We start from the raw sequence: 18,994 nt of genomic DNA, 5'->3' as shown, positions 1-18,994 counted from the left end.
TCAAAAGGCATCCCTGTATCAGTAGGTTGTCTTCACATCAGCCCTCTCAGAGAAGGAAGTAAATTTTTTAGTTGTATCTATCACACTATGGCTATCACACTATCACAGTGGAAGGACAAGACTTTCTCTAGTAATGATGTATGTATGACTCATTCAACCTGCTAATTAAAGTCTTCTAATTCAACAACATTAAAAAAATGAATTGCATAATCTCCTACCTCCATGGTACTTTAGATTTTTAGAGTAACAGCAAATGATTTTTAGAGTAATAAAAAACTTATTAACAGAGGATGACAGAATTTACAGTAAGAAACCATTTTCCTTTGTAATTACTGCATAGTAGTAGATGACCTGAAATGTTTCTTTTCTGCTTTCTGTGCAGAGAAAGAAAGAAGCTGAGCATCCATCACATGACTGTCCATATTAATAGCATTTTTAAGTGAATGAAAATGTACTTTCATAAACTGTTATTATCGTGCCTGGACAAATGGGATGTGTTATTAGGTGATGCAGGATTAGCTCAGTAGGTTGGATTAGAATGACAGTAAAGGATTTTTCTGTGTGTTTGTGTATAAGACAAATGAAAAAAAATGTGATGTGCATTAAATGTATGTTTAGATGCTTTAGCAAAAAATGAAGCCAGAATAGGAAAACATAAAAGGAATCTGTACTCTAGATCTCTGGTTTAGGTATTTTCACAGACAAAAAATATTCATGAGTTCAGTCATTTTCCATTAAAAACTTCATTTCATTTTAGTTGAATGATATTTCAGTTCATTAGAACTGATTCTTCTGAGATTTAGTGTCAGGAATTGAGCTTTGCTTCATCTAATACAGTCACGTATTGATACAGTTAGCCACTTTTTGTAAGATAGAGATTCACTTGCAGGTTACATCTTTCAACCCCCACCAGAGTAAAAGGAAGCTCTGTTGGCAGGTAAAACGATAAAAAAATATGCATATCAGGTTACATAAACAAATCACAATTATGGTACTTCTTGGATATTATTATTATTAGGAAAGTAGGTTTGAATCTATTGTGGTACCTGGGTCACAGAATTATGATTTTGATATATATTTTCTTTTAATCACTTATATTCATTTCAGAGATAATTTTAAAATGAGAGCACATGCTATCTGACTTTTGTTCACCAGCTATACAGTTTCAAATCAGTTTTCAACCATGCACTTTATCATATCCAGGAATACAGTAGAACCAAACTCTTCAAAAACAGATTGATTTCCTACTGGTTAGAATGTAAAATTATGGTCAAAATTCTTTATCTGCTTCTTCCCATCATTCATTCAATTCATCCCTACCTGCAATTCTGTTTCTTTTCTCACCTGTGCAACTGTAACAGCTCACCTTTTCATTGAACCTAATGGAAACACTGGGTACAAGCTGGCAGCCCTCTGCTGCGTAGGTGATTACTACGGCCTTTGACATTGCCCTCTGCTATTCCCACACAGGAACAGGTCAGCTTTGACAGAAGATGGCAGGAGTTTTGTACCATCAAATATCTCTACCAAATTGGAGGACAAGCTTTTCTTAAAAAAAACCAACCAAATCTAGCATACAGTTGCCATCATTAAAAGCATAAAAGGTTATTTTTGGCTTCCAAAATGGAAAGATCTTCCATGATTTTTTTGGGCGGCTAACTAAAAAAGCTCACAGAGTTGTATTCAGACTGCTTAGTGACTAAAACATAGTTAAATGACGGGGGGGGGAGAATCAACATGTATAACACAGAAAGAGACAAAAAAAGAGGAAAAACCATATTATTTTCTGCCTTTTAACTCCCTATCACGATTAAGGGGAATATACATTTTTAAGGCATCAAAATATTTTATAGCATTCTTTTGAATTTCAGATTTGCAAAACGGTTTCCCTTTAAGCAGCTGAAACAGATTTCCCAAGTTTCTTATCCTCTATTTACAAAAAAAATATTCTTTTCTTCAGATCATGTTTACTTCCATAACCCCCTCTTACTAAAATAATCTCAAAATAATCATCAGTTTGATACTGGTTCAAACCGTAAGTGTTCAAGACTATCTAAAACACATAACAAAAACCATAATCAGGTTGATTTTTGTACTATTGTACTTCCAGCTGCAAAAGTTAGTACACTATCGATAGATTCTACAACACATTATGAACGTGTTTACAGTACCAAATCCACAGTGCTGGGTGCTGCAGAGTGTTAAAAAGCCCAAACCGATCTGTCAAGACTGTACAATGAACTAAAAAACATTCTCAGTCACTCCTGTAAAACAGCATTCCTGATTTATATACCACTTTTAAGTGACTATAGAAATGTGTCCCAAAGTATAAAGATATCCTTCTGTATCCTTCCATGTGGCTTTGGAAATGGATTGTAGCTAGTATTTCTGATGACTCCTTGAAGTTGCATTACCATTTCACTTCATGGGTGTTACCCACCTCTTCTGTTACAAAAGCCAGCAATTACACCACTATCTTGGATGCAAACAAGATAGTAAATGGTATGAATGTGGAAATGTAATATGAAGGCATTACACAGGTTGTTAAGTTGTATCAATGCAGAATGGCACAGTGATCACCCATACGGTGATCTTAAGGTATTTTAGAAGTCAAGTTTTGCATCTGTCATATTTCAGTACATTTTCAGCTACTACTATTTGATCTCACAACCTATTTCACTTGTACTAGTAATTCTCAAGCTTATAGCCAATATGCATTCTTATCCCAGGTTAAAACCAAGTATGTTCACTTTCACGAGCATATCTGTGCAACCTAACCCAAAGCATTGCAATATTCTTATACTGGCAGTCAGATCAGCAGCCTACAAAAGCCAGCTTATAGCCTATTGTCTTATCCAACCTGAATCACTTTTTTACCTCTTGTGTTTGTTTCTTAGGTTGGTGCAGAGTGCACATTAACGCTCCTTGTTTTGCTTGGGAAGTGACTAGCACTTTTGGGTACTACCAGAATGACATAAAGAAATAATAATCATAATTAATAATAAAACTGGGTTTATAGGCATCTTTATGAAAAGTGTTTTAAGAAGAAGTTTGTCCAATATGTAAAATAATGCAGGAAAGGAAAGGTGTCCCTGAAAGGAGTTCATTAGTCTCTTCTTCCTTTTGGTTGTCATAGAAACACCAGAAAAGAAAGAATACTCTATTAACTTCACTTGGATTTATTGAGTTGCTTGTTCACTGCCACCATTCACCATAAAAAGAAGAATGATGTAATAAAATATTTTACGGAAAACATTTTAATAATACTACTGTCATATTTACTATGTAAATATTCACTGAAACAGGAAGATGAGTAACATATGAAAGTAGAAATATTATCAAAAAAGGCATTTTAATTATTTTAAAAGTTATCAAAAGTCTCTTACAGTTCTTCAATTTGGAATATACAATACAATTAAAGTAATTTAAATACAGATGACATTAGCAAGAAAACAGCACAAGAGCAATCAAAAAAGAACCTATCAGATTTTCAACACTGAATCATGAGTCAATCCTGACTTAATCGACCCTTCATGGACATTCTCCTGTTTCAGGCTATTGTGAAAGTATATGGCTATCAATAAAAGCACTTGTGCATTTGTCTAAAGCTAGGCCTGTGCTTTGAATATCTTTTCAAACTTATTTTGATGGCATGCTCTAGAGTTTGTAACTCTTTTACTAAGGCTTTTTGAAGATTAGACTGCACTGCTGAAGCTGTTTCAGTTTCTAATTCTGCTGCACTAGACCCAAAAGTTCTTTAAAGAACATGAATGAACTGATGGTGAACCCTACTATTCCTGGCACTTCTATGACTGAGTACTCCTTTTTTACCTACCAAAGCACAACAATAAGCATAGAATTGAATATCTAAATACCAAAATATTTCTACACAAATAATAAATTAAAATGATACATTTTTACTGGATATAAATCTTTTACCGTTAGGACAGTCAAGCACTGGAACAGGTTGTCTGGAGAACTCGTGCAGACTAAGCTGGATAAAGCCCTGAGCAGCCTAGTGCCACCTGAGCTGACCCTGTTTTGACCTCAGGCTGGACTAGAGACATTCAGGTCTTCAGATTCCACCCCAAATTATTCAGTGGTTCTGTGACTTCCACTGTACAAATACTTTTTAAATAAACAGGAAGACTTGCGGGCACACCAACCAGTGTTCTAGGGGACAGAAGTTTCAGACAAGCATGGAAAAGAAATAAAGAAGTACATGAGGGAGCAAAACAGCTGACATCGAGCAAAAGAAAATATTATTTTTTTTAATTACTACCTCTTTAAATCTAAAAGGGGAATAACTACCAAGTAATATTCTCAGATAAAAGACTAAGGATTAGATAAAAAAAGATATGTATGCTAGTAAATAATATATAATAGCTCGTAAATAATATAGACCAGGAGCCACTTCAAATATATTGCACAGGGAGGTTAGTGATTAAAGACAGTCAGCAAAGAGGAAAGGAATCCTCTAAATTATTTGAACAAGTATGTAACTACTTGCACAGCAGCGCTCATCACAAATAACTAAAAGACTGTTGGGACCTTGGAGATAAGCGAGAAATTGGCAAAAAGAACCCTGAAAATACTGAAGGCCAACAATTATAATTGAATTATAAAAGATGATTTAGGCTCTATCATAAAAGAAATAAAATAAGAAGTTCTGAATAATAGATGCAGGTGTTCATATATGGGCTTGTGAGTAATTCAGAAAATTTAACTTTACAGACTTTTGCTAGGAAAAAAAAAAAGATAACATGAACAGCAGAAGTAATAGCAATACCAAATTAATCAGGGAATAAGAGATGGCTGCAAACAGAGGTGTGCCAAACAATGAAAAATAGAAGGAAAAACACCTTTGAACAGTAGAAGACCTTGCAAGCAGGTCTATCAGCATAGCTGTGCTACCAGCACAACCATCAATATTTTTTAGAACACTGAGAGCAAAGGAATGAAGGATAAGATGAAAATACTAAAGAGAATGAGCAAGCAATAAAGATGACAAAAAATAAATTAAATGATTGAGGGTATACACCTTGATACTATAAAGAATAAGGAGTATAGAATGGGAGAAAACAGTAATATTACATCATGGGAAGTATTTATGAGAAGATAATTCCAAGGCAAGGGAATAATGTACTAGTATTTTAAGGATTTTTTTGTTAGCATATTTATCAAGAGAAGAAACTCTACAAATTGAAATTAAAGCTTTAATTTTTTTTTTTAAAAAAGGTAAATTAAGCATATTTGGGGGGGAGAGGAGCCAGGGAATAAGCTTCCGAAAAAGTGACCTGTTTCCCTGCCACATTCTTCACAGTACAAAAAAGGTACACAGATCAGACTATGTCCCCATTTTTGCTGCACGTATGAGATGCACCAGAATCCAGGAACACAGGCCGGACATGCAGTAAGGTATTTGGAGCACATTTCAATCCTAAATTCAAAAGGCAGTTTGTCACAAAAGAAGTTACAGCTGCAAACTTCAAGGTGATTCTCAATATTCTTCGCACAAGGACTGTTAGCTCCTCACTGCACACTAATGAGCAGACTGAACGGGATGATTACCAAACTGATTCATGTCCTGCAGATGTTAATTCCAATCCATAAAGTATTGAGACAATGAAATGATAAAAATAGCTGATATATGAATACTACCGAGTCCTAAGAGATACAGAAAAAAATGACAACTCACTTGAAGAAGCAAACCAGCCATATTACATCACTCACCCCTTGATAGAAGAACACCTGCCATAACAGCTGAATGAAGCAGCACCAATGAAGAGGCATGCATTTTGTCATCTTTCCGATGTCCCCTATCTACGCTAATTTCATCACAACCAATTAAGAAACTTTGACCCAATACTGAGAAGATATTGCCTTTTCAACATAGTTTTTGCAAATCACTAGTTGTATTCAGCAAACAACTAATAATTACCAGAACTTCTGTATTTTTGTTGAGGTTTTCCACCTTTTCTCATCAGTTCACTCTGAGGTCACTTCTTGGAATAAATTAATTAAAAATGGCTTGATTTTTATCTATAAGATTTTTATAGGATTCACTCACCTTTTCCCACTAATGGTCAGCCATCTTATTTCAAGGCAAGATTCACTATCAATTGAAAGAATGCTCTGGTAATACAGTAACTTGAAAAGAGATTCTCCATCAGGCAAGAGAAACTTTAAAAGCAGGCTAAAGAGATTTACAGGAAAATGACTGAAATAAAATGTCTACTTGTTTTGGTGATTTTATGTTCATCATTCATTAAATGAACAGTTAACCGAGGACACTTTCTTGGTTTTGCCTTAAGCACATTACCCAAACTACAGAAGCATAAAGCAATTTCATGCAGCAAAATCAGCGGGAGTCATAGTGCTATTCTCACTAAAGCAAGTTATTAATTTGAATTTAGTAAAGTGTTTGTTTTTTTGTTTTTTTTTTTTATGGTTCACATCTTAACAATGCACTTCATGCAACTATTTATAGCTCAACAATTTTAAAGGTCTACACTGTCAGTCCATTGTAATGTACAAAATGTCCAGCACAGTTGGCTTTATATTCAGTACATATAGTGTGAAAGAAAGAAAGTGAAAGAGTGAAAGAAAAACATGACACAAAAGACACTGAAATTTTTCTCAGCAGAAGTAAATCATCCTCATCCTAAAAACAAATTTAAGTTAGTTGAATGAGAGTAATGAGCACAGTGTAGGATAAATACAGAAAATGGAGTAGCTGGTACTTTTCATGAATATCCCATACAAATATATGCAAGCAGCAACACACACTGATCAGTAAACTCATGAAACTAATAGAAAAGGAAAGTCTGCAGGAGAATATAAAAAAGAAAAGAATGAGGTAAATCCAAAAGAGAAAAGGCAGGGAGAAGAAGAACGGAAGTGCAGGAGTGAAGTTAGATACTCCTAGCTTTGCACAATTACACAAAATTACTTACATATGCTAGGTTTTTGACTATTGCTGAGGGGTTTTTCTGTTTTCAGTTCAGGATGATTTGAAGCCAATCAGGAAAAGAACAAACTCATTTCATGTATGAATCAAGTCACACACTCGATCTTGATTTTAAGAACTGTATATGATATTAGAAACAACATAAATTATATATTGAAATATCTATTCACTCTGATGTGTGTTTTAGTCAGAAATCATGAGTAAGACAAAAGTAACCCTTACTAAGCTCAATATTGCAAGTCTCCAAATGTCCAGTCAACTAGCACTCTGAAAATACCCAAAGTCTTTGTAGGCATCTGTTTAAAGCACTCTTGGCTTGCATATACTTAAGTCTTTACAGAACTGAAGAACTTGGTGCTTATCCCATGCCACGCAGACGGGCAAGAAGGCTGCAAGTGAAACCGGCCACTGCACATGATGGAGCCTTAAGGCTTAGGCAGGGCACCATTTGGCATTGTAGTATGGAAATTTTTCAGTCAATTTAACTCCATGTTCCTCTCATGACTTAAAAGCTTGTGCTTTTGGAGACTAAGGTCATTATTTCAATGATGGAAACAACTTACAGTCCTAGCTGTTAACAGCAATGTTTGGGAAACTACCAAGAGAAGTACTAATGCTCTTAATTGTAAATAAACTCTTATTTCCATCTCCTCTACAAACTGCTTTGTCTAATTAAGTTTGTCTAGCTCTTCTCTATCTGTTCTGAGTTTTTTTTTTTTTTTATATTTCATTTCCCTGTCAAATAGTGAAGATGTTAAATTGTTTCTGTTAATTTGGCTGAGTATTTTAATACTATCACATTTTACGCTCCTTACCAGGTTTTTGTATTTCCATTTTGATTTTCCTTTCTATTTGAAAATTAAATACCAAGAGACCTGAAAGAATAACCATACAGTAATAGTATATTGCAATAGAGTTTACTTGCTAATGTAGGCATGGAGTAGTACCTAATTAACTTATCATAAAAATAAAAAAGGATCATATCAATACACATGAGAAATACTGGGTGAATGATACAATAAAACCACAGCTATATTTACTACTAAACTACTAGTTTTACTACTAAACTACTAAACTACATGAACATGATCCAAATGATGTCTGAAAATTCTGAAACAATACTAAGGGAAAATAACTCATGGCCATTAATTTCACCATTCAAAGATGAAAGGTCAGCACTGGTAAACAGAAAAGCTCATCTGTCATCTGCATGCAATAGTTTGCAATTCTGCGATTATTTAAACTGTTATTAGGAATTCAGCATACAATACATGCACACTAATACACACTACTTGTTTCTCTTCCCCCCTCCCTCCTTTTCTGCTACTCGGGCTTGTTTCTCAGAAAACTCTTGTGCTGTCTAGTGAGAAGCACATGAAAGATATCCTGCGTAACTGGACAAACTGTTTTTCAGCACAGACAGGTTAATTTTGAAATGAGGATAAGCTGATGCTGATGGAGACATGAAATGGGATCATAAGACAGTTTTCAACTATCACAGAAATAACTTTATTAAAAGCAATCAGCCAGAGTAGGAATGATATCTGTGCACTTCTCCACGTACCAGTATCTTACAGCTCCTGCAAAAGAGAAGAAAAGGAAGTACATGAAAAAATAATTTAGTGCTCTACATAGCATATGATCAATTTTTCCACACTGCTTACCTTTTTCTTCTGCTTCCAGCAGTTACTGGAGTAGGACACTGTCACTACTCGTTCTAGGCATAGAGGACACAAAGTTATAGTTCACTGTCAGAAACATCAATTTTTCTATAGAACCATAATATGCATTACAAGCACACCATTGTCATGGAACATTTATTGTGATACTTACCTTCTGCTTTCTGAATCCTTGCATCATTTACTGAATGAAACTTGACATTTACATAACACCTCCAAGTAGGAGAAGGACAAAGTAACACCAGTTCACTGGCTGCATAAACATGGCACAGCTAGGGCATTCGGAGCCTTTTTTTTCTGGTAGCAAGATAACTTCAGTACACAGTAAGCAACTCTCTACTAACAACCCTTCACCCCCTAATACCTTAAAGATGGATTCCACATTCACATGGGCATGTCTGGATTGTACTTACTACTTGGAAGCCTCCTCCCAAATCCCCTCTCAATCAGAGATAAAAACTCTCACTGGTAAGTCTTCTGGCAGCTGTCTCTACCACCCCTTGTGACATGCAGGTATTGCTTTTGTCCCGCTAGGCTCATTTTAGTAGCATACAATATGTGCAAGTCATTGTCTACGTATCTTTGCATCTGGTTAAACTGCAGCTGAGCCTGAACAAGGCCAAGAGTAAAATCTCAACATTGCAACTCGTTAAGTTTCGTTAACATACCTGTGTCGTGTCTGTTTTAGCAATTCCTCAACCTCAGCAAAGCATTTACCTAAATGCCACATTCAAAATGCAGGTTACAACACTGACTGGGTATAAGGTCACATTTAAATACACAGCTGTCTGTTCAGTGTTTATGTCATTGTCCTGGGTTCAGCAGTAGCAGTCATTTTTCTCCTTGGTAGCTGGTGCAGCACTGTGTTTTGACTTCCAGCCTGGGAACAGTGCTGGTTGTTGCTAAGTGATGTTTACCCTGACCAAGGACTTTGTGAGGCTCATGCTCTGCAGGGAGGAGGGGAAGCCAGGAGGAAGCAGAGACGGGGCACCTGACCCAAACTGACCAAAGAGGTATTCCATACCACAGCACGTCATGCCCGGGGTGGGGGGTAACTGGGAGTTACCCGGAAGGACACGGGCTTCTGGGTCAGACTTGTTTCTTGGCGAGTGGTATTGTATTCTCTTCCCTCGTTATTTTCTCTTATCATTGTTGTCGTTGGTGGTAGCGGTGGTGATTTGTGCTGTACATTGGTTGCTGGACTGTTCTTGTCTCAACGCGTGGGAGTTGCACTCATTCGATCCTCCTCCCCAGCCCTCACGGGAGCGGGGAAGGGGAGAGGCCTGGGGCAGGGGGGCCTCAATTGCTCTCAGCCTGGCACCACTCACTGGGAGTGAGTGAACAAGCTGTCTGGCTAGGGTTTAAACCACAACAGTCATCCAATTACCTGTATTTCATGATGAAAAGTGTTTACCTCTGAGATACACCAGCCATGCAGGAACATAGGACACATGCCAAATCCCAAACCAGAATGTACACACAATTTACATAGACAAACATACGTACAGCAAAGCCCCTCTGTATGCAAATGAGATGCTGTGTCCTCAATTGAAATTCAGTCTTGAAGCACAGATCCTTTCTCTCCAAGGTGACAACAGAGCATGAATGTTCTTGAAACCATCACCATACAGAAGAGGTTTGTATCTGGCAATAGGTTTCAAATGGAAACTTACCTGAAGATTTGTATCCATTTTTAAGGTTTCACAAATTCTTTTCTTGTAATCCACAGATAACATTTCAACCTTACCAGTACCCCATGATCAGCACATAAGGATACGCAGCACACATTCACATTGGCTGTGACAGACTAATGGTTATATGCAGCACTACCGATGATACACACCCACTTCTTCAGTCTGACATCTGCGCAATGCAACTAGAGCCCTCCCAACCCAGTCCCCAGCAAAACAGGGAAAAGTAGACCAATTCTTGCTTTATAAACTTGTCAACATAGTGTTATCATTTTTAATTTTTTTAATTTTTTAAATTTTTTAGTTTCCATAAGTTTCATCACAAATGTTTAGTAACTTTTTTTCCTAACAAGAGTAGAAAGGAAGATGGAGATAGGAGGTGTCTGGCCGCTTCTCCCAAGTAATAAGTGATAGGCCAAGAGGTTAATGGCCTCAAGGTGCACCAGCAGAGGCTTGGATGGGGGGAAAAAAATCTTAACCAAAAAGGTGCTCAGGCATTGGAATAGGCTTCCCAGGGAAGTGGTGGAGTCACCATCCCTGGAAGTGTTCAAAAAATATGTAGATGAGGCCCCCAGTGACATGGTTTAGTGATAGACTTGACAGCCTGGGGGTAACGGTTGGACTTGATGATCTTGAAGGTCTTTTCCAACCCAGTCGGTTCTGTGAACTTCAGTTAGAGAAAGCAGAAGAAGGCAAACACAGAGGAAGGTCACCAGAGTAAGTTACATATATCAATATTATTTAATCAATTTTTTGCACACAGTTCAGAGCATTACTATTTTGATACAGGCAATTAACAGCACTTATAAATTAACCGCAGAGTAAATCTTAATCTTGCTTTTTAAAAATTACACAAGTTAATCTAACCCAGTTCATTGTCAATACAGAAAATGCAGATAAATTGGAAAAATGATGTACCAATAAAAGTACACATGGTAGCACTGAAACAAGATGGTAGCTAGGCCACAAAACAGATAAATCTCTCCTTCCCATAAAGCAAAACATATCCCCCAAACTTAGCCAAGATGTTGTAAGGCAACCTGCAACATGTTCAGCAGGTGCACGTTGACTTTCATTGAAGAGATGAGTTTTCCTAAACAGATACAACCATTAGCAGAGCTTCCTCCAGCCCCTGAGGAATCTCTGCTTCATCCACGACTTTTATAGCACACAGACATCAGCTGTTTCTGTAAGGCTCTCTGATCTGGTGCTCATATCTCTTCGCTAGAGATGACTCTTCTTACCAGGTAAAAGAATCCCACAGAAAGTGCTGGAGATCTAAATCCATTTTAGGCTTCAGGATACTATTGTTATTTTGCAGCTTACTTAAAAAGGACAGGTATTTCACAAAGCAAACAGAAAGACAAGGTCCCAAGAGCAAAGCTTTTACTAAGTTTGAAAATACAAAATCAGAAGAAAGTAATGAAAATTTGGGGTGACATGAAGCACAAAGGGATTCAAGAAGCAATGACAATGGTAGTAAACATTACAAGTATCAATGCCTATCAGAGTAGTCCCTCTTAGTTCTTCAGGAATTTACTGAAGGAGTAAATATTTATATATTTATTTATAAACATATATGAAGATGAAATATTTTAGATGCTTATGATTAACAATTATTAGACAGATATGCTATGATAGTACAGAAGGATGATTGTGATCAGAATATGTAATAATAATTTTGTGTAAGCAGGAGCCTAAAAAAAGCCAGTGTGCCATATTACCAGAAAAGGATCTATCTGCTTCATATTTTTAAAAAAGGAACAGAGGGAAAACTGAACTTTATTTTTAAACATATGTTCTTTAGAACATGTACATTCTTTGCTCATGCAATTGAACATTGGTCCTCTCTTCCATTGAGGACAGTAGCGTTACAGGGTTTTTATGACAGATTAAAAGCTGCTAAATAGTAACTAAGGCTAGGACCATCCGTGCAAACACTGGTTATTTATCTTCATTGTCTGTTTGCTGCTACAAGACATTGTGTTTCAGAGGACAGCTTACTAGCTGCACATTCTGTGAGCTGTGAAGGAATTAACGAATTTAGCCTCGTTTTCTTTTTTTTCTTCACAAGGAGGAAAAATACTAAATTGTTGCGGTTTTGCTTATGCTGCCCATCAGCAAAAACAACTTCTACCATTTGGAAAAATCAAAATGCATCTGTCGCAGTGCATGACACAAGGTCACAGAGTCAATTTAGTTAACCGGATCGGGTATTCCTGGAGTCTTAGGCATACAACTGTCTTAGCACAAGGAGGAGGCACTGAGAACCAGCAGAGTGAAAATAAAGGATGCACCATCTTCTGCAATATTAACAAATTCTCAGAATATGGAAAATTTAATACATTTCACATTGTAATCTTTGCAAGGAGATACATAAATTTTAATATGATCTCATTCTTGAGTTACTTTATTGCTCTGTTCAATTAAATAGTATTCAATGATTAACCACTTACAAGGATATTATATTTTATTCATACTCAATTGACTCCAGTCAAACTGCTCTGCTTTTTCCAGAAAAGATAACTAGTTCTAAGGAAAAATAGTTATTTCCTGTGTAAGGCCTAAGTATCAGCAAGGTAAAAGTAGCAACTAAATATAGCAACTTTATTTAAATATAATAAATACAGCAAGTATTATTTTTGCAGTTCACACATGGGGAGATTCAGGCTATCACATCATAACTGCTTACACCACTGATACAGGTTTAACTGCTAAGCAGCCTAAGGATGAGGACTGTCTCATGTAATGACTATTTCCATCAAAACTGTAGCAACCTGCCTGTTGCACTTTCTTGAGGCATTTTATTTTCAACTGTGTCCATTGTAAATTACTGCTACAGAACTAAAGATAAAGATCCTGGATCATCAGATTAAGTGGTGTAGGTCTACTGCTGAAATAGTCTTGTTTGTTTACGTGGTGTAGCAGGTTATTCCAGTACCAACTCACCTTCACATTTCATCCCTTAACATCTTAACTCTACTCATTCTTAGTGTAAGAAATAAGTAAAACCGATGACTCCTTGTCTTGGGCACTGACTTTGCCCAGAACACTTATGTCCAAAGATCACCCTCAGGCCTTTGCATCTCCTTGAATACGGCAGTTAAAGCAACGATTTCACTGCATCAAGATGTCAGTATCTGCAACTCAGCTTTCAAATGCTACCTGTTGCACCAAAGTAACCTGGTCACCCATGTTGGGTATCACAAGGTATTTGGCTTCATCATCACATTTTGCATCAGACAAAAATAAACCATTCAGCTCGGAAGTGCAGTTAACCACTTGGGTCAAAAAACCCATATCACCATGCTATCTAATGCTAACAGTACATCACTTATGTCTTCTCATTGAATAAAAGCTGCTTCTTTCAACCTCTTTTTTTACAAACTTGCTGCCTCATATAAGCATTACCAACACCCAGTCTGTTTTCAATTGACATGAAACTGTTAATACAAGTAGATTTCTAGTTTGTAGGAACATTGTGATAGTATTTACTTACCTTTGCGTTGGAAATTTAAATAAAATTGCATGTATTATCATTGGTGAGACACTGGGAACTATGCAGACATGTTCACCAATCCAGACCAGGGGTACTGTGCTCCTGCACGAGCAGTGCATTATTCTCCCACGCACTGCTGTGCTCTCTTGCAAGGAACCAGGGAGCAAAGGCAAGGAGGCAGCAAAGTCTGCACCCTCTTGTAAGGAAGACATAAATTTGTGTGCTACACCCTACTGAAAGATGTTCCAGAGATTGCTGAGGAATCTAAATGCAGAAAGCCTGACAAAAATTATTGTAACTGAGAATCTAAGGCACAGAGAGATTAAAATATCTTGCCCAAAGCCTCTTCCAGAAGATCACACCAGAGGGAAATTGAATCTAGCTCTCACGAGTATCAAACACAAGACTTCTTTCCTTTTTTCTGTTTCCCTGAGGTACTAGAAAGTGCAAACCGTTTCCTTATCACCAGAAATTTCACAAAGCTTGGCCACTCTGATCACAACACTTAAAATTTTTAAGGACATACTATCCCTTGAACACATACTTGGCTTTCATTTAATTTAAGAAAAGCTGCACCTGCATACATCTGAACCATACACTGTTATATTTGAAACATTTTAAAACAGATATTCCACTTTATTATCCCTGCATTTAGCTCTATTACACATACAAAGAAAGAGATACTGCAAAACAAAACCAGCAACAATATCAAAGTATTAGGTATTCATGCCTGAGAAGGCACAGTATTAAGTGTTGTATGCAACATAACCTGACATTATCTAAAATGGGAAGAGGGTGTGAGAACATGACAGTGGTTAATACAACAGTCAGTGTAGTAGATAAACTGAATGCATAACTGTTGTTCAACAAGTCCTGCATGTGACAGCTAAGGATCTGGTAAGAAGTGGATTTCAACAGGTAATGAAAAAGCAATGTACACAGCCTTTAACTGCTGAGCTGAGCTCTGGAACTGGCTGCTACAGGAGATTGTGGAGGAAGACAGTGTATCAAGTGGTTCACAAAAGCATACAAAATTCAGAGAGGACAGACCCCCAACAGGATCTCATCCACTTCTCCTGGCAAATATACATTAAACTAGATATGTAGCTAGTGTGCATCTCAACAGTCCCCTGGAGCACCTGTATAGACAGATGTTCCCATGTACATGACATTTTAGCTCTACATACTGTGGAAGGAGTTCAACCTTCCTTGGGAATCCAGGCTTATATGGTTTTCAGGCAAAATTTCTGGAAAATTATGATGGGAATGGAATTCTTAAGGCAACTAAACCCACAAATGCAATGAAAACATTGCAAAGAGAGGTCCCTGGATCACATACAAACAAGGCTAAGCTCTGAAGCATCTATATACTGCTATTTTCCATAACTGGAAAATGTTCTTCCCACTAACTGCAATTATTTTCTATAGCACAGAAGTAAGCTCATGAGACAGGCTTTGCATGAGTGGCCCTAATTTGATAAGTATATTGTCACCTGATCTCTCTGTATAAAGAGCAGGGATGTGCCCTTTGCTATGAGTGCAGTATTAATTCTGTATGTGCTTACACTTCCAAAGTAATTATTCCAAAAGACTGGAGGAGGTTTTAAGAAGCACAAACATTTCACTTTTGCATAAGATTCTGGAACTTGCTTTTTTCTAGCATACAGAAAACCATCTCAATCCTCATTTTAGACTGCTGTCTTAATATTTACGGCTTGAGACACAAGATTTCATTAGTTTCTCTATCATTAAGATCTGTTTCAATATTAAATAAGACAATCAGAAAGCTACTCATATAAGAAGACAACCCTGAGCCAAGACTCCAGGGATTGGTTTTATTTCAAGCTTTAAAGAGATATCAAAAAAAAAAGAAAATCAACAAGAAAACTAAAATACTCATAATAAAGTTAAAATAATTCAGCTTTGCCTCCTGGGTAACACTTTCCCACTTCCTATGGAAAGACTCACGCTAACTACCCTACATACATTCCTTATTTCTTTTCTGTATATGCTTGTCCTTCAATTTGTATGCCTCAAGACTTCTGCATACAATTTAAGTTAAACAGTAAAACTGGGATATATGCAGAGCCTTTATAATGACCATTTTCCAGTTGTGCTTGTCTATTTAAGTCTGTGAAAACACTTGCATCAATTCCAACAGTACTTTTGAAGTTTTATATAAAGTGAAGCGAAACACTAAACTTTTGGAGACCACAGAATGGTTCTCTAGAGAGAACTGTTTGCTAGGGATAACTACTATATGTATGCCACACAAGTTCAAAAACAGTAGGAAAAAAATTCCACAACCTGCTGGCTATCCTCCTGCTGATGCAGCCTGCCACATAGTTAATATGCATCACCATATTGGTTTCATGACAACTGATAGTCAACTTGTCAAAAAAATCTTCGTATCACCAGTTACAATGACTAGGCTACCATATTTTTAATTCTGAAATCTAAAAATATAAGTAAAACTCAACATAGGGAAAGGACACATTAAAAACATTTTTTTTTTCATTACTCTGACATAAATTTGCAAGTTTTTTATTATTGGATTTTTCAGCCATATTTAATGATTTATGCAAACTGTTTTTACAGAAAGGATGCACCAGTCCACTATCTCTGCTAATGACACGCCTTAGCTTCATAGAGGAAATTACCTATGTTCTCCACAAATCACCAGCTGAGAGGTGAAGCAGTGCCATTTAAGCCTATCATTTCATCAGGCTATGAACTCATTATAGGGCAGCATCTGAGTCAATACAACATCATTTTTTTCCTTTCCAAAATTACAAGAAGCAATTATTCACTCCTGCGTTAGCTTTCTCCTAATCTGAAGTTAACTTATTTCACAGAATCACAGATATTTGTCCTTTTTCTTAAAAGTGTCCCACTGGTTTGTCTGTTAAAAGCCAATGAAATGTTTCTTATTAAACAGTTACATTTAACATCGTAATCAACACGAAATTCTGAAGGAAAAAAAAATCTAATTTAAATTTCCTTTATATGCAAATAGACAATCTTTCAAAAAATCACATATAAAATATTATTCCTCAAATCTCATGATATAGCCATATAATATTTATATTATGTTTCACTAAACAACAACAGAATACCAAAACAACATTATGTAGCTTTTAAGCCACCTGGCAGTGAACAAAAAAAACCCCAAAACAACCCAAAACCTTTATATAACTTTAAATATAATCAGTAAATATAATAGAAGCCAAATCCAAAATCCACTGATGGAGGTCATGGGAGTCTTCCCATTAACTTCCATGTGCTTTGGGATAAATATGAGCAAGTAAAAGGAGTAGAAATTAAAACTTACCCATGAATTCAATTCCTAAATGGTCTGCTATACCCAAGAAAGCATGTAAAAGAAAGAAGAAAAAAGAGACAAAAATGTTAGAAATAGACTAAACTGCAAATTTCACCGTTATCATCACTGGTAGCGTTCAATATTTGTATGGCAGAGCTGCAGAATACCATGTTGGGTCAGGGTCCCATTGTGTGGGTACTGATCAAAAAGAAAAGCAGAACTCTGCTCTTCGAAGGGTAATCCTAAGACTTGAATATAGGACACTGAGTTGTCACAGAGAGAAGTGTACTTGGCAAAAGACGTGAACGCCTTTACTCACTGTATTTATATTTGACTTGAGTGTCTCAAGCCAGCTATCTATAGGAATTTCATTTTCTTTTTATCCTGAAACTCCCCTCTCAACATGCTAACTACTTACTTACTTACTTACTAAGTCATTACTTAGGTTCTTGCTTTCATTTTCCCTGACAGAGATCAAAACCTAAAGAGATGAATGGAAGGCTTTGCAGAGTGTTGCAGCTCTCACTACAGCACACTTGCACCCAATGTGATTGCAAAACTGCTATCTCTTGTGTAACAGACTTCAGGAAAGAGCAGCCATGTTCTCTACTTAGCCATCTGACTGATATGATGTAGTCATTTCAGCACATTTAGAACTGAAGCAAAAATGTTAACATTTTTAGAATATTGACTGTGAGATCAAAACATCCCATGTGAGATCAAAACATTCAGGACCCTTTTTCACATGACAAATTAGGGTATATATCTTTAACAGATGTTTTAGTGCAAAGTAGATTTAAATTTACATAAACCTTATTAATTTTTAAGTGTATAGAATGAATGTTTAAATTGATAGGCAGTTACAGAATAAAAACCTTTCCATCCTGCAGGGACAGGGAAACAGAAAAAATGCTAACTGACTTTTCAGAACTGTGTAAGGGATAGTAGCTTCAAGTCCAAAATTAAACTGTGAAAGGCTGTTCAGAAAGCCTGCAAAATGCAGTTCTGTTTCACATGTGACGTTAAATAATTTGTTTTTCCTGGGTAGGTAATAATCTGCATTATAAAGAGCAAATAAGATTTTTTTCCCTTTAAAATATAATAAAAGCAAAATACTTCCATTGTGTCTATCTTCCTTTCAAGTTATAGTTACATTTCCTTAATACAGAACAGATTAATACATGATTTTGCCAAAGTTTTCAACAGCAGTGTATGCAGAGGAATGCAGTAGGGAAAGAGCAGGAGTGTTACAAGAAAGACAGAATAAGACTGATGTGCTGGCTCGTACAGGGAGCTAGGAGATACTACTGGAAGCTGTGTGAAACAGTCCCATTAACTAATGTACTGCAACCTTCAAAAGCCCACTTAAGAATGATACAGAAAAGTTAAAGGAAGATTTTCCAACATAAAAGAATAATTTTAAACTCATTATCTAATGAATTGTCAGCTCTGGTACCTGTGATGAGAATGTGAAATATCTGGGTTTCTGTTGAAAATGCTGGGAGTGATTTGCCTTTTGCAACCTTTGAATCCTCCCAGTAGAGGGCATTGAACACCAGCTTGCCCAGTTCACTCAGAATACAGAACTATGTAATAGTTGCTAAACTCTACATTTATTTTCATTCAGAAGACCCAATATGCATTTCAAAAGAAAAGAACATAGGATGATGATATGTGGTATAAATATCTTAGCAGCGTGATTTTAGGAAAGACACGTTATGCAAGTCTAGTGACACCCAAATGAATCTTTCTTTTTGGTATTAAATACATGACTCAGAATCATACATAGATGTATTCCACATTACAATCTTCTAATTCATCTTCTTGCATTCA

At 36.5% G+C, this 18,994-nt stretch overlaps 1 protein-coding gene across 2 annotated transcripts in view; it reads right to left on the bottom strand.

Annotated features, from left to right (window-relative positions):
* Nucleotides 1–18,994, bottom strand: part of NRG3 (neuregulin 3) — a 409,865-nt gene that overhangs the window by 54,442 nt on the left and 336,429 nt on the right. Inside the window, exon 4 of one of the 2 annotated variants that reach the window (XM_057421543.1) lies at nt 17,171–17,197. In XM_057421543.1, the coding sequence (XP_057277526.1) occupies nt 17,171–17,197 (27 nt within the window). The remainder of the gene's footprint in view (nt 1–17,170; nt 17,198–18,994) is intronic. The other variant, XM_057421544.1, reaches the window with a different exon arrangement.

Source organism: Pezoporus wallicus, unplaced genomic scaffold (assembly GCF_028554395.1).
Source record: "Pezoporus wallicus isolate ANWC-B61680 ecotype Strahan unplaced genomic scaffold, APGP_CSIRO_Pwel_v1 contig_4816, whole genome shotgun sequence".
Classification (NCBI taxonomy): domain Eukaryota; kingdom Metazoa; phylum Chordata; class Aves; order Psittaciformes; family Psittacidae; genus Pezoporus; species Pezoporus wallicus.
Note: the sequence above shows the minus strand (reverse complement) of the source record. Positions and strands in the feature narration are given on the sequence as shown.